This window comes from Diplotaxodon limnothrissa, linkage group LG6 (assembly GCF_057381915.1).
Source record: "Diplotaxodon limnothrissa isolate DT_005_m linkage group LG6, D_limnothrissa_male_GT1.1, whole genome shotgun sequence".
Classification (NCBI taxonomy): Eukaryota; Metazoa; Chordata; class Actinopteri; order Cichliformes; family Cichlidae; genus Diplotaxodon; species Diplotaxodon limnothrissa.
The window spans coordinates 13,592,634-13,609,534 of record NC_140601.1 but is presented as its reverse complement, the minus strand read 5'-3'; the positions used below and the strand labels follow the sequence as shown (position 1 = coordinate 13,609,534).

The 16,901-nt window shown below is 40.0% G+C and overlaps 1 protein-coding gene across 2 annotated transcripts; it reads right to left on the bottom strand.

Moving 5' to 3' along the window:
* Positions 1–701: 701 nt before the first annotated feature.
* LOC146630253 (perforin-1-like) lies at positions 702–13,449 on the bottom strand. Of its 2 annotated transcripts, XM_085356820.1 has the most exons (11): positions 13,391–13,449; positions 12,368–12,416; positions 11,859–12,137; positions 11,690–11,769; positions 11,381–11,393; positions 10,896–11,053; positions 10,679–10,817; positions 10,500–10,580; positions 9,332–9,825; positions 5,824–5,917; positions 702–1,536 (listed from the first exon to the last, which is right to left on the bottom strand). In XM_085356820.1, exons 1-11 carry the CDS (start codon positions 13,396–13,398, stop codon positions 1,327–1,329), a joined length of 1,605 nt encoding a protein of 534 aa, XP_085212946.1. In that variant the 5' UTR covers positions 13,399–13,449; the 3' UTR covers positions 702–1,326. The 2 variants fall into 2 exon arrangements, with proteins under 2 accessions (XP_085212946.1, XP_085212947.1); XM_085356821.1 differs by lacking the exon at positions 12,368–12,416 and having other exon boundaries at positions 13,391–13,443.
* Positions 13,450–16,901: the final 3,452 nt, after the last annotated feature.

Here is a 16,901-nt window from a genome sequence, read left to right as displayed (position 1 = left end):
GAAGGAACACGAGAAGCTGGAGAAATACCAAGGGCTCAGAGAAGAGCTCGAGAGGATGTGGAGGGTGAAGGTAACGGTGGTCCCCGTGGTAATCGGAGCACTAGGTGCGGTGACTCCCAAGCTAGGCGAGTGGCTCCAGCAGATCCCGGGAACAACATCGGAGATCTCTGTCCAGAAGAGCGCAGTCCTGGGAACAGCTAAGATACTGCGCAGGACCCTCAAGCTCCCAGGCCTCTGGTAGAGGACCCGAGCTTGAAGGATAAAACCGCCCGCAGGGGCGTGCTGGGTGTTTGTTTTTTTTTATATACAATGTATGTATGTATGTGTATCTTTTTACGCCATTTATTTTAATTCTTTTTTTGACTGCATTTTCCCTCTGTTCAGCACTTAAGCCGACACTTGATGTCTTGTAAGTGTGGTGTACAAATAAAGCTGACTTAAGTGTCCAAATATATATGGACCTAACTGTATCTTTGGCCCTCATATTGAGAGTTCCTGTGGAAAACTGCAGAATACATATGCAACACTTGGAGTCAATTAAAAATGGTTTACATTCTTAATTGTAATTGCTGTTAATCATAGAATGATGATGATGAACCAGGTCTTATGTAGTAATAGAAGGTCTTGAAATTGTTTCTCAATCAATAGCCCAATTATATTTGTATCTCTGAACTAATGGACTATAAACAAAAGTGGCTGTAATTCCAAAAGCAATTTATGCAATTCTTTTGTTAGAGTTTGGGCCTGCATTCACCCTGTGGTGTTGGGGAATTATGAACACATAAAATGATCATCATTGATTCAGGAGTCATGGAATAGCATCTGGAAAGTGTCTGATAAGCCATTGCTTTATTTTTTAGAATGAGAATTAAAATATCCTCAGGTACCCCGAAACCCCAGAAACAGCCCAAACCTAAATATGCAATCTGTTTCAGTCTTATATACTATATTTTTATGTATGTTTGCACATTTCAGTAAATTACTTCATTTATATGAAAAAAAATATTATATAAATGATGGATGGTTTCTTTTCTAGATATGTGTGTTCACAGACCTATATTTAAAATTAACATGTTGAAATTTAGAAAGTGCTTTTTTTATTTCAACTATATGTAATGCTAGTCAGTGAATGACTATAATCATGATTTATTTGATCAATGAATAACTAAGTGATAAAAATATACATTACATGAAGTAAACCTGAATCATATCATATCCCAGTGCTAAGAGATCAAGTACATACACTCATCTGTAAATAAACTCATGTGATCCTTTACGTTGTAAGTTCAACAGATCTGATACAGATATTAGTTACAGCATTTGTAACTATGGTGAAGGTTTATAGCGCTCACACTTCTCTCCTGTCAGATGAGGGTCGCAGATCAGAGTATAATGAAGCGCAAAGCGACCTCCACTGGATGGGCATCTAAATGTGTTGCTCCCCGCCCACAGGTCTTTCTGACATGATACTAAAAGATCATCATAGGATGGGTCCTCGTCCCAAATCTGGACCTCCAAAAGTGACTCTGTGTTTACCTTGATAAGAAAAAAAAATTAAAACAAGATGTGATTTACTCATACTTTAAATATTCAGCTGAGATTTGGGGGTTATAGAAATGGTGAGAAGAGCAGACCTAAAGGGCAAAATATTTAATCACACTGATTCTTGAAAGCATACTCTTTGCACAATTACACATGAATGCTCTCATACACACCCCAAATTAGAAGGTCTGTTTGATGAATTGTGATACCAAAATATAGCTGTCCCATTGTAAAGTAAAACCTTGTGCAGTACAGCAAACAAATAGGTAATACAGATACAGAGACAAAGCTGCTCTGAGCACAGAATTGCATTGTACCATATTATCTGTGGATCTGTCTAAGGTGCTGGATGCAGTGGATCATTAATTGCTGCTGAATAAACGTATTAATGCTTGTGTTCATTCTAAGGCTGCTATTTGGTTCAGAATTTTCCCTATGAATACAATTCAGTGTGTCGATGTCATAAAAAAGACCATTTATCTGATTTCTTAAGCTCCCACGGGATTGCACAGTGCATGCTTGGAAATAAACAAATATGGCAAATCATTTTAAACCGATTTTGTTCTTTATGTTTATAAATTATTTGGGTATGGGCATCCCCAAAAAACTAGTCTATGATGACAATACTGCTGTTTTTACACTTGATTCCTCAGTGGTGCAGGAAGTGCAAGAACTTCAGACTGTATTTCACACCCTGCTCTCCTGTATTTAAAGCCATTTTTGTAATGTTCCCAAAACAGTTTACAGTTTTTTCTGAATGCTTAAACCCTAACTGTGATTCCTGTAGCACAATCTCTAAAACTATTCAGACTTATAGCAAAACCACTCACTGAGTTTGCAAAACTAAAAGCACAAAAACTGCTTTGCACTCAGTTTGCAATTTTGTAACACACACTTTGCAAAACTGTAGGCACAATCCACTGCACAACACTCAATTACCAAATTTCCAGCACACTCCTAGCAAAAGTATACACATGTATGGCTATCATTAACACTAATTTGCCAACTGTCTGGCACACTTTCACATGTGAAAACTTTTTTAGATAATTAGTTCACTTTGCAATCAGCCTAAGCACTATAATACAGGTAAGCTGTGTGTGCGGAGTACAATGGAGGGAGCAGAAAGAGTGAGAAGTAGAGGAGGCCGAGGAAGAGGACGTGGAGGTGAAGAAGTAGGATGAAGAGGACGACAAGGACAAGGAGGAGCAAGAGGAAGATGAGGAGGGGGGAGAGGAAGGGTAGGAAGAGTAAGAAATAGAATTGCTGATGACATCAGAGCTACAATAGTGGACCATGTAATCAACCGTGGAATGACCCTGAGGGTAGCTGGCCAACGGGTCCAGCCTAACTCGAGCCGCTACACTGTAGCAAGTACCATAAGGACATCTTGAAATGAGAATCGGTTAGTACAGTCACTTCGCACAAAGATTTGTAGCACTGCCATATGCCAATGAGAAACACACCAATACCATTGATGTAAAAATACTGAAATTGTTACTTTACAGAATTGCTAGATGACCAGATGCTGGGGGCAGAGGAAGCATGTTCACTGCAGACCAAGTAACCCATATAGTCATTATGGCTGTTTGATACGGAAACACCATTTTTACGAAGGTGTGAAGAGTTAATCTAGCTGTGTTTGCTTTTGCAAGAGAACTACAATGTTTTGATTATTGGGTGACAGGTTTTCTTATTTGTGTGAAGAGTTTTGCAAAATTAGCCAATAGTTACAAAAAATGTGCTTAAGCAATCAGAAAAAACTGTAAGACTCAAAAGCTCACTTCACACTGAACACAGGAAGAGTGACTGTCAAAAAAAAACAGGAGTCTGTTGGTTGAGAAAAAGACATTTCACAGATTCTGATGTGTCGCGTCCAAGCTTTGTGTTTACATCTTTGTGCAGAATCCGTTTACCTGGGCCCTATTTCAGGAAGCCGGTTTAGAAAACAGAGTGAAAAACGATACTCAGGGTTGAGTAACCCCGAACTGTCCAACTCGGAATATTCGGTTTCAGAAAGGCTGATAACAATTAGTTCAATCAACGCGGAGTTGCTTTAACCCCAAGTTAAGCGCACGCACGAGGATACATAAAGCCCTGATTAGTGGAGCACAGATTAAGCGAGTCACCATGGAGACGGAGGGAAAGAAGGCGCGGTCAATGTATTTTACAGCGCTTGAGGCCGAAATTCTGATGGCAGTATAGGGCTTTGGAGCGTGATGTCACGGGGGTGGGCGATAACATGCAAATTTTGCGGAAAAAAAGTAACACAGCCTCAGCTGCAAAAGAAAGGGAGCATGCATGGCAAAACATGGCCGACAGAGTCAATGCATGAGTGTTAATTTAAACATTGATCTAGGGATTTCCACCCATTTAACACGTTATTTTATTATATTTTATTTTATTTTTTATTTCATACATTTTATTTTGTGATGTGATGTGAGCGCAGGTGCAACCCAACAGGCCCCAAACGTTCCTGGCAGCAAGTAAAAATGAAATATAAAAATATAGTCCAAACAGGTAAGGTGTAATTGTATTATGAGCCATAGTGCTTGGTCTGTTTGTCCTATATAAATCAATTGCAGTTAGAGGCTACATTAATTTTCTTTCTGTAAGCACTTATTGAAATTATCTGAGCACATTACAAGTACATATTTGCTTACTCTGTATGCTCAAATGTGACCCATTATAGCCAACAGAAAAAAAGCGGAGGCCTGAAAAACAGGTGGGGGTCCTCCACCACCACCACTCACAGAGGCTGAGCAGTTGGCTTCCACATTTGTGATAATGTTGGCAGCATCACATATGATCTTCACAGTGCAGAGAACACAAATTAGCATCCATTACTATAATGAAATAATTTGTTAGTTTGAAATGCTACAGGGAACTATGTACCTGTACATTAATGCTGTGGAAAGACTTCCTGTTCACATAGTCTCCTTCATTTACTGAAGGAGCAATGATTGGAATGTGAGTGCCATCTATACAGCCAATCACGCCTGGGAACCGTGAAAATAAATGTAAAATTTAAGTAGTAGTTCAAGTATCACCACATCATGAATTAAGTTTTGTTCATCCTGATACCTGCAATTTTGTGGCATCCCTCTTTGATAAATCTTGTGGGTCTATGACCGGGGAACACCACAAACGAGTACAGGAGACGTTTCAGTGCAACTGTAACATTCCTGACTGCCCGACAGACGGTAGCCTTGGAAACGTGCTCAGCGTCACCAATATTATACAGAAAGCTCCCGTTTGCAAAAAACCGAAGTGCAATACAAATAATATGTACAGAACTGAGACAATGTCCGCGATGTGTCACATGAGCAATATTAGGCCTGAGGATGTTATTCAAATAAATTATAGATTGTGCTGAAAAACGGTAACGTTCACACAGGAAATCATCAGGAAATGATAAAATGTCCAAACGCGCTCTAATCACTCTCTCCCGGCGGAGAGCTCTGCGGAGAATTTGGGCTTCAACATCTACTGGCTCTTCAAGGAAGAGACACGCCATGTCTGACACTTCCTACAGTCAGGTTTCCGACAAAGAGGCGGAGAAAGTTAGGGTTAGTTGAAGTAAACCTGCTAGGGGGCAGGTTAGCTTCACGGAGTGTGTTGTCATAGTAACTCGCTCAGAATTAATCTAAACTCGCTTTGTGAAACCGAAAACCCAGAGTTTTCGTTAACTCAGGGTATACTTACTCAGATTTTGCTCTAAACCGGCTTCCTGAAATAGGGCCCTGCTCTCACTGTTTTAGCTGTTTGGTGGTTGTTGAAATAGTTTTGTGAGTTTTAACCTGAGATTCTGGCATTTCTGGCAAAATACATTTAGATTTAAAAATTGATTCAGGATTTAATGAATATTGTGTTATTTAAGCTAAAAATTGATTTTAATTGGAAAATCCCAAACTGAGAGTGAGAAAGTGAGAGACCTGAACACACACACAGAGGAAGACGTAAAGACAGATGACATGACAGACTCTCATGAGAGACAAAGACACAAAAGGGGCCTAGTTGACAAGAACAAAATAAACCAGAATATGAATATAAACTTGGAGACACAACAAGAAGTAAACTCAAGACTAAAATGTATAAAACTTAAATCATTAAAACCCAAAGAACGAATCAAATAGAAAATAAGCTAAAATATCTGGGTCATAGACCCAGACATCTGACAATAAGATATTTTTGACAATTAAATATACAGAAAGAAATAATTATAGGATAAAAAGACACAAATATGAAAAACAGCTTTAATCTTCCTTAAAAAAGTTTACTGACCGTGCCGAGCAAATAGTCACCAGTCCAAGTAGGGTAGTTTGACTCGATCATTTCAGTCCTGCCTCTGACGGAATCAATCTTTAATACAACATAGCTGTGAAGAAGTATAGAAACAAAGAGGACAAGTTGATTAAATATTACTGCTTGAAGGAAATGCTTTTAGCATTGTGAAGCATCCTGTGCAAGAAGTTCACAGGCACGAAGAGGGCAGAGTAGAACAGGCGATAAAGAAAAGAGAAAGCTAACAAACCATTTGGGTTAAAAAAAATTTAAATCTGCCAAAGCAATCAAGAAGCAGCTAAGCAGCAAGGTAACAAGGTACAGTTAGATCCATAAATATTTAGAAAAAGACAGCTTTTTTCCATTTTTGGTTCTGTACATTACCACAATAAACTTTAAATGAAACAACTGAGATGCAGTATCTGAATAAAAAGATTGCAGAAAATGTGAGAAACTAAAGCATGTTGTTAACACAATCCCTTCATTTCAGGGGCTCAAAAGTAAGTGGACAAATTAAATAACTCAAGATAAAATATTTGTTTCTAATACTTGGTTGACATCACCAGATACAGGATTTCCTTCTTTTTAATGCTCTTCCAGGCCTTTACAGCAGCAGATTTCAGTTGCTGTTTGTTTGTGGGTCTTTGTGTCCAAAGTTTAGTCTGTCTGAAGTGAAATGCTCACTTAGGTTGAAATTACTTGACCGACTTAGCCGTTCAAGAATATTCCACTTTTTCGCTTTAATAAACTGCTGGGTTGCTTTGGCTGTAGGGTTTGAGCCATTATTCATCTGCATTATGACACGTAGAATAGGGTGAACAAGTGGGGCTTTAACTTAGCTTTGAAAAAAGAAAAAGCATGGTCCCAACAGTTTTTCTCCTGGCTTTAGGAAACTTTAGAAGGCCAGAGTATTGAGATTGGAGAGCATGGGAAGGAACATAGAGGTGCCAAGTTCAGAGAGATATGAGGGTGCCAAACCATTTAAACCCTTGTAGGTGAGCAACAGCACCTTAAAATCTTCTTAAACCTGACAAGGCACCCAGTAAGAGATTTCAGTACCGGAGTAATGTGCTCATATTTCCCAGTTTTGGTTAAAATGTGAGCAGCTGCATTTTGTACCATCTGTAAACGTCAAAAACTTTTCTTTGGTAGCCCAGAAAGGACAGCGTTACAATAATTAATGCGTGAAGACACAAATGCACGGACAAGAACCTCTGGAGTGTCAAGTTATGAAACTCGTATGATTTTAGCGATGCTTCTTAGGTGATAAAAGGCAGTCCTTGAATACCCGTCCATCTGAAACATGTTTTGGACACCACTGTAAAAATGGTTAACTTTGTGAAAGCCAGGCTCCAATGCAACAAATAAGCAGGGAACATGAGACTTTATTACTGCACAGAGAGGTTCACTGGCTATCAAGAAAGTGCTGACCCATTTCTTTGAGCTGAGGGATGAACTTAAAGTTTTCTTCTGTAACTATCCCTCTGAGCTGCCTGAACATTTGCATAATGAAGAGTACCTTACGTGCCTGGCTTATCTGTGGCTTACACATTTTCTTGTCTGAACAAGCTCCGTCTCGGATTACAAGGTGTTTCTGCAACCATATTCAATGTTCAGAATAAAGTTGAGGCCCTGATAAAGGAGTTAAACCTTTGGAAGAACTCCATGGACACAAACAACACAGAAGTCTTTCCCGTGCTGCATGATTTTCTGTGCTTAAATTATATCACACTCACACAGTGTGAAGCACAACTGTAACATGCACCTTGAGGAGCTGGTGGCGCAGTTATGCCAATACTTTCCAGAAACGGAAGGGTCAAATGACTGGATGTGTCACGTATTCAAGGCCATGCCTACTTTATTATCAGTGGCTGACCAGGATAGCCTGATTGAGATCGCCTGAGATAGGTTTCTAAAAGTTGAATGTGCTCAAAAGACCCTGGCAGATTTCTGGATAGTACTGTGCACTGAAAACCCTGCGTTGGCTAAGCGTGCTGTCAAGACTGATGCCTTTGGCCACCACATACTTATGCAAAAGTGGATTTTCTGCTTTAACAAACATGAAAACAAAATACAGAAGAAGACTTTCTGTGGAAAACAATTTAAGACCTTTCCCAAATTGAGCCAAACATTTAAGAGCTGTGTGCCTGTGCTCAAGAACATCCATCACATTAAATAAAGTTCTGTATAATGAAAGTTCACATCTTGTCTGTATGCTCTCGATTCTAATAAATCTTTTGATACACAGCTAGTATTAAGTAGGAAAGTCATTATCTTTAGGTGGGCGATAGAACACTGTAATTAGAATCACATCATATAAGGCTTATGTGATTTACTCATGAAAGTGGCCACTTTCATATATTGTTCTAGTAAGTATACAAGTTTCATTTATATGATTTTTTAAGGGATCTTATGTCTGTTTTCACTCTTGTATGCTTTTCATACAAGTTTCACACAAGACAGATATAAACTTTAGAAGATTTATATACATCTTTTCCATGTGGGTTTGCATGTGGCGATAGAAGCTTTGGTGCAGACAATGATGAGTGGGTAAGATGACCAAATCAATACCTAAGACTGAATCACCTTGAATGGGGAACCTCAACATCACTGGGTAAAATGCCATTTTGATGCACCAACAGAAAACGTATAGTTCAGGTAACCTGCATGCCTTTGCACTTTAAAGACACTGGTGTACTTGAAGGACACATGAACACATACAGCGATCCACAGCTAAGACTTGTGCACAGAAATCTGCAGTGACTGTACATGTAAACATTTTTAATTGCTTCATTCAACAACCTGACTTTACATGAACGGCTGACAAAATGAAAGTTATCTCTTTCCAGACTGGAAGAGGAAAGTGGTAGCACACAGTGTGCATTGACTTTCCTTGTGCAGGTACATGACAAACAGCAACAGTCACCTACTTTCTTAAATCCACTCACTCTCACAAGCTCAGTCATAGTGGCTCTGTTGCTTACTAATCACTGTCTAACCACTGTAAATTCACTGTAACTGCCATCTCCTCATAAAATGTTTGTTAAACTGACCAAGCTTACATAGACTGGATATAACTACCAATTCAAGCTGTGTAGATCATTTATGTATTTTAGCCCCAAATGTTCCTAACAAACAGTACAGGATTGTCCCTGGTGACTATAGTTACACAAATGTAATCTACAATCTCAGTACATATATATATTACAGATGATTTTAACAATGATTCAAGTAGCTGAATTCTTGAAACTGAACCAAAATGATGCTCCTTGTACTTTCCTATATTTATTAGGGCATATTATTAGGGCAAAGCATCGTGCCACAGCAGTGGGTAGCACATGAGATGTGAGCCCACTGAGGTGGGATACAGGCCAGTCCTTCTGCAGGGACACAAACTGTGAATTTAATTATCCTGGTTTTGGATAAGGAAACAACTCAAGATGTCCTGGTATTCTGAGAATTTAAAAACATTCTATCAACTTTCAGGTCCTGACCTCAGCTTACTCACCTGTCAGACGTACCCCAAGTGTCTCCCGACAGATCCCAGGCTTGAATTTTGTTCACAACCAGTACTCCCCTCTTATGCTTTATAGGACAGCACTTTGTATCCAGGTTATCAAGGTCCTGACAAGTTGGGTTTTTTTCTAAGGAAAGCGCGATGTTATCAAATAAGTACTCATTCAAGGCAGTCTTTACCCCTTCCTTTTTTGCCTCAGTTGGCATCAGCTCATACAGTGCCAGAAGGGAGTACGAAAGAGTATCTGGGAGATTCTTCAAGCTGTTCAGCCAGTTTCTGAAGCCCACGGAGTCATCAACATTGAGGGCAAAATCCCCTGACCAATCATTGCCTCCTATCACCTCAGTGTGGTGTTGATGGAGACCAGCACCATACCTAGTAGTGTAATCCTGGTTTTGTAGGACCTTCATACAAGACTGTTCAACACTATATAATTTTTCCTTCCCCAAGCCAACCGAAAATCCCTTCGATAAACAGGCGTGAACCTGAAAGAGAGAAACACAAATGCCATGTATATTTAATAGCTATATTTCGGTATTTTATTGCTGCTTTTCCTAAAATAATGGTTTTCTCCACCACTTATCATTGGCAGCTAGAAGAAGATTTTTGGTAAAATAGTAGATATTTAACTATAGACATAATAAAATTTTACAATTCTTCAGTCAGGAAGCAATGCAGAAAATTAAAGGCATTTATGTTTTGATCTGATCCAGTTTATCTTGTTTTATAGCAGAAGATGTTTTTTCCTTCATCATACTCAGCATGTTATATGACAGAATACATTAGATTTTGTCTGGAAAAGATCATCTAACTGAAGGTCTAACTGATCTGCGTATACTTTATTTAGAATAAGATTTTTTAATAAGGTTACTGAGGGCAAAGAACAATTACATACAGAACTAAAATCATTATTGAGCTTGCATTGTTTTCAATGTGCACCACTATTCATAGTTGGATTTGTTGGATGTGAAATTCCACAATGATTGAATGTAATTTAAACAATTTAGTTTAATCATCGACTAGACACAGACTAGACACAGACGACTGCCATCACTGTAAATCTGTGCGCACCGGGTCTTTCATGGCAGTGGTAACGTAATGTGTGTAAGTGGAGTGTGTGCAGTCTGTGGACAGGCACATCTGCTTCATGTACATGTACCTCATGTGAGTTGAACTTGTTCAGGGTGGACAAACAGGTTCGTGCAGCTGTGATTCTTCTTAGTTGGCCCCCAAGGAAAACCTGCAATTTGGTATATTGTTATCTTTTAAAAAAAGTGTGTGTGTGTGTGTGTGTGTGTGCGTGCGTGCGTGCGTGCGCACGTGCGTGTGTGTCTTAACCTTGTGGATGTAGTGCGTGCCATAGGTTTTTATCAGTCTGTCATACTGATCGCTGGTGTAGGAATTGTAGTGACTTGGCAGATTGTCCACATCCCTCTTGAACTCTGGGCTTAAAGGTGGTCTGCTTGCTACACGGAAACTAGACACAAAGAGACTAATTAGGTAATTATCTTAACTGAAACAAACTAACTGACAGGAACTTATTTTCAGAGCCTACCTATAATATTTGCAGGTGATGCCATGTACACTGAAGGTGTACCGATCCTCTTCAGCCCTGGCTACAGCAAATTTAAATGCTTCGGAACGTGTTCCTCCCACAAACAAGCGATCACCCAGAACTATATTCAAATTTAGGCCATCGTGATCAAGCATAGCCTGCATTACATACATTATAAGTTACATCAATTAGGGGAACGTAACATAATCACTTCTTTTTTTTCTAGGTTCCTTTGTTCAGATGCTGTATCTCATTTGTCATGGATTCCTGATCACATTATTAAAAGAAAATTATATTTTTCATTTAACAACAGATACGTTTTAGCATTGGGTGAAATTAAATATGTTGAGATATGAATTATTTAAGATTTCATGTTTTCTTTAGTGCCATGCTGGAGATTAAAAAAAATCAGCAAGCAGTGTTTTATTATTTAATTGACTAAAGTATTAATTGTATGTCAATAATAGGTGTAATATGTTTCATACCGTCATCAGTGAGCTGTGGATACAATGCAAAGGAAGGGATCTCTGTTAAATTTCACTACTGATTTCTTCAAACAGTTTATCAAATTTTCTGTTCATAAATCAACAGAGGATGTTAATGGGACATTTAGCTTTTACACTTTATTAAAGATATTAAAGACAAATTAGGATCCAGAAGAATATTGTTACATTATTTTATTTGTCCATGGCAAATTTGATGCTAGCTTTTATGGTGAGGCACAAGTCTGTGTTACATAAAAGACATGAAGGCTGTTAGTCTTTTAGTAATTATAACATGTTATAATACTATACCCAACATTGTCGTGTACACTGCTGTCAACCGGAGTGCTGCACTGGCTGAATGCACGCCAGTCCACTACAGAGACTGGCACCTGAAAATAGAAGACAGAATACCATGATTAATAAGTACAAGCTATGTGTAAGCCATGTTTAACTCACTGCACAGAATTATTTATTTTACTTTCTGCAGCCTGTTGCCTTGAAGGGGGTTGGTACAGAGAGTACAGTGGCCGTTTGGAGTCATGTAGGTCCTCACATCAACCACATAGGCTGATGTTCGCCTCAGGGTGACCAAGTCGAATCCCTCCCCCACCAGGTTGTGACCTGGTACAAAGGGAGCAGACTCGCACTCGCTGTTGTTCCCAGTTTGACAGGAGAGAACAGGGGAGATGTATGACAGAAGGAGGATCAGGCAGAGAGGAGGTGGGGTTGAAAAGAAGAGCATGGCTTCAGTCACAGACTGAAAGGTGGGAGAGAGAAGGATTTTCATTTAGCTCCATATTTTCTTTTAGACAGCAACACATATTTCGTAACTTTAGTTTTGTACCCAAAAATGCATATCTATGAAATATACTAAAGTTGAAATTTGTGGGATTATTTTTCTGATAAAACATCTTTGGGTTGAATTAGAGCAGATACTGCAAGTCAGTGTCTGACAAATGCATTTCCGGAAGATTGGATATAAATTACCATAAAAGCATTCCGAACCTGGTGGAAAGTCTTCCTAGAAGAGTTGAAGCTGTTATAGATGAAAAAGGGTGTGCTGAAACCAAACTAAGCTTAAGCTCAATTTAAACATATTATCCTGTATATGAAAAAATCTTTTAATCTTTTCACTGTATTTGTAACAATAGTTCAAATTCATTTCCAAAACAGCTGGGAAGCTGTGTACAATTTAATGAAAGCAGAGTGAATACCATTTAAACTCTATGCTTAACTGAAAATAGTAAATGTACCATATTTAAAAGACTGAGACATGTTTTATGTAAAAAAATATAAAATTTACTTTCATGCCAGAAACACGTGTTAAAAAATTATGGACAGCACATGCAGCATGTGTTGCATCACCTCATCTTTCAATAGCACTCTTTGTTTTTGGGTTTTGAAATCCAAATATTTTTTGTTCACTAGTTGGTTTTGTCATATTTTCTGAAAGGGTTTCTGCTGCCAGATAGTTTGGCATCTCCTCAGCCATTTTTTGCATTGCTTTGGGTGATAAGTCTGGACTCCTGGCAGGTCCATTTGAAACCCTGAGTCTTTCACTAAGAGTCACGCTGTTGTAATCGGTTCAGACTGTTCTCAGCTAAAGCTACAGATAACAAAATTTTATCTGTTGTGAGCCTAACATTGCGTGCCAGAACAAAAACACTTGGCCCAAAGACATGGAGCCAGGTCAGGCCAAGTTGGCATATGATTGGCTGAGAGGTAAATTTGCAATTTGCAGTGCTGGCCGACAGATCAAGTGTAGTAGACTCGGCTGAGTGTGGAGCGAAGGATTTGCCTGAGGAGTGATCCACTGGACTACTGGCAGTGGATCCAACAACCCACCACCAAACCTGAAACGCACCCAAATTCCAGATCCAGCTCGTTAGCAGTTCTACTGGAAGGCAAAATCCCTTTATTTTGTTAATATCCTTCCACTTGCCAGAGAACCACTCAGAATGAGGTTATGTGTGCTAATAGATAACTTAAATAAATGTAATTAGTACTCACGTTCTCATGAACTGGCAAGCTGTTGTGAAAAACGCATCCAAATGCAAAGTGAAATTCTGTTCGTGAACTGCAGCAGCGGCAGAATTTAAAGTCTGCCACAGGTGTTAAAGTCCAACAGCAGCATTCAAATTAACGCTTGCGTCACTCAGGATATTTACATTCATTGAATTTTTTTAAAGTGATTTTTGCTGTCTCAAAGTTGTTTCCTCTCAGATACTTCAATTTAAAGAAAAAGTGAATTGCAGGTCAATGAACAGTGAACATCTTAAGACTAAAAAAGTCCTTGCACTGTGTGTGTGTGTGTGTGTGTGTGTGTGTGTGTGTGTGTGTGTTTGTTTCCGAGTTGTCATGAAACAGCCCAAGAACTGAGCCACATGACAACAGTAACATCTGGCTCTGGCTCCAGAGATGATTACTTTGCTGCTCTGTGAGAAGTCAGTCTGGGAGGCCTCTGCTCTCTTTCTCTGCAGCCCTACAAACAAACAGGCACGTATGCACGCACACAGCAAGTATGGCAAGTACACACGTGTACGCATGCACAGATTGGTATAGCCAGATGGCAAATTCTCTTTGACTGTCACCTAAACCTCTTCGGAATAGCAGTAGATGTGTTTGGGTACACAAGATGAAGCTGGCGGTTACTAATTGGCTCTCGAATGTAATACAGAAACCTAATACTGGAATCATTTGTGTCATTTAAATGACAAGAATTATTAGGGCACTGTAGCATTTTGGTTTTCTCTTTTAAAAAATACAGATTTCTGTAAGACACATCTTCTTAGGATAAACTTTGTAAAGGAAAAATAAAACAAAGAGCAACTCGTGCAAAAACTAAAGTACTTTCAGCACTTCTGGTGAGCTGGATTCTGTGCGTAAAGTGCGCGTACCTGTACCAGTCCAATCCCCGTGCGTAATGCCGGTCGAAGAAGTGCGGCTCAGACCCCAGGGCGCGGATGTCTGGATGGAGCCGCAGAAACTCCAGCAGTGCTCGGGTGCCTCCTTTTTTAACCCCTATAATCAGCGCCTGGGGTAACCTCCGAGTGGCTGTCCACTCTTTCCCGGAGCTGTTCGCCTCCAGCTCGGGATGCTCGCTGCCGAATGCGCCTTCTCCAGCTGCGGTGACACTCTCTTTGGCAAAACTGGTTCCGTTTCTCTCGTACGGCCATCCTGACCCCGACACGAGGAATTCGCTCGTGGGCGACTTTATTTCAGAGTTTTCTGTCAGTTCCGACTCGCAGCATCCAGTGAGAAAGTAGACCAACGAAAAGCAGAGGATGCTCAGCGAGGACGCGATGGTGAGCCGGTGGAAAAGCCGCCGCAGGTCCGTGTTCGGAGGGTGGTGGTGATGATGGTGGTTGTAGTGGTGGTGGTGGTAAAAAGTTGCCATTCCTCACAGGCCCATGTGTGATAATGGGCCATTCTACCACAAGTTCAGCTCACATCCTAACGCCATGAACATCCCGTGAACTCTTGGAGAGTCTCTGTCAGTCCGCTCCGCTGCTCTCCTGCTCGTTCACGTCGCGTGTTTGGAGCATATTGAGAACTCTTCGAACCATAAAGCCGCTCAAACTCAGTAAATCACTGGAACTAGTGTTTACGTGACATCCAGGATATGCGCCCACTTACTCACCCACCCTGGCAACCTAGGGGAACTAATAACGCTCTGATGTCAGAGCCTCGCTGCAGCGGGTCTCTCTCTCTCTCTCTCTCGCTCTCTCCCCACTTCACTGGATTACTCTGCGTCTCTCTACCACGGCTTATCCTAAGGGGATTCACGTCCACAGTTTTCTCTCTCTCTCTCTTTTCCCTCAGATATCTTTGATTGCGGGGTTATGGCTTGGGGCTCTTTTAATTACAGTATTATTTATTTGGTGAAGACTTATAGAAGTTATTAAAGAAAAAGATCACCTCACATGTTCAGTAATCATTATTATCAAAAGAAATGATTAATTTCTGGGACTTTATGCTACAAATCAGCGCATCAAGCATTATCATCTCTCTCCATTGCATATTTGTATAGATGGAAAACTCTTCTGATGGATCCCCAAAGAAGTATTGGTGTCATTTGGATCTGGATTTATCGTACTTAGAGCTGAAACTCTGCTCTGTAAAACCTATGGCATAATTGGCTTAAGGGTCAGACAGTTTTAGATGTAGTACAGCCGCCAATAGTTAGCTGACTGACCTCAAATGACAGACTGTTAGCCCACAGTGAATCATTCAGAAATGCCTTGAAACCTTGTTTTCTGTGTAGGATGCAGTGATTCTGTTCTGATCCCTTACATGATAAACTCCCAAACTATTGACAAATGGTATTGATACATGAATCGAAAAGCGTACTTATTTTTGATCCAGGAAAAAGGTTTGCATGTCAAAAGTGAACGCTTTATCACTGGCATCAGGAGTGTGTTGAGTTGCAGTCTCCTGTTAGGGAGCTCTGCAATGTTGGCTTTTATTATTGCAGAGTGCGGAGCTAAGGTAGGGGTAATAGCTCATAGGAGACTCATTATTCCCCCTCCCAACCACACTTGCACAGCGCGTGTGCACACATGCACACACACACACATACACGCACACGTTCACTTACCCACACAAATAAGCACATACTTCATGTTCCATTTGGCTTACCCCTGTCATTATCCCATAGCAGATGTGACCCATGCCATAAAACCACTGCATTGTCCTGCATAGATTAATAAAAGCCACCATCTATTTACAGCAAGATAAACTTTATGTTATTTAGCCATAATCATACTTCTATTTATTATAGTGATACATTTATTCATAAGAAAGTATTGTGAAAAGCTGAAGTGCCGTGAAAAAGTATTGCCCCATTCGTGATTTTTTAGGATTTTTTTGTGGTTTTTGCATATTTGCCTCATTTAAATGTATCAGATCATAAAACAAATTTTAATATTAGACAAAGATAACCCAAGCAAATATAAAATGTTGGGGTTTTTTTTAAGTGATCATTTCATTTATTTAGGGGAAAAAATGTCCAAACCCACCTGGCCCTATGTGAGAAAGTAAATGCCAACCTAACTGGCTGTGCTACGAAAAACAATGAAGTATTTGCAGTGACTGGCAGTGAGTGTCTGACATCACTGGGGAGGAATCTTTGGTCCATGCTTTTGTTGAATTGTTTTAATTTACCCACACTGGAGGGTTTTAAAAGCACGAATGACCAGTTTAAGGTCAAGTCAAAGTATTTCAATCTGATTTAAGTCTGGATTTTGACTAGACCACTCCAGTCTTTTTTTTTTTTTTGGGGGGGGGGGGGGGGGATCGAAGGTCATCTGGATTTTCTGTTAGCGAGCAGAATTCATGGTTCCACCAATTCCAACAAGTGATCTGAAGAAGCAAAGCAGCTCCAGACCTTTACACTATCACCACCACATTTCACTGAGATCATCAATGCCTTTTTTTTGTCTTTTGTCCTGTCTTCCTTCTCTCACCCCAACTGGTCACAGCAGATGGCCCCGCCCCTCCCTGAGCCTGGTTCTGCTGGAGG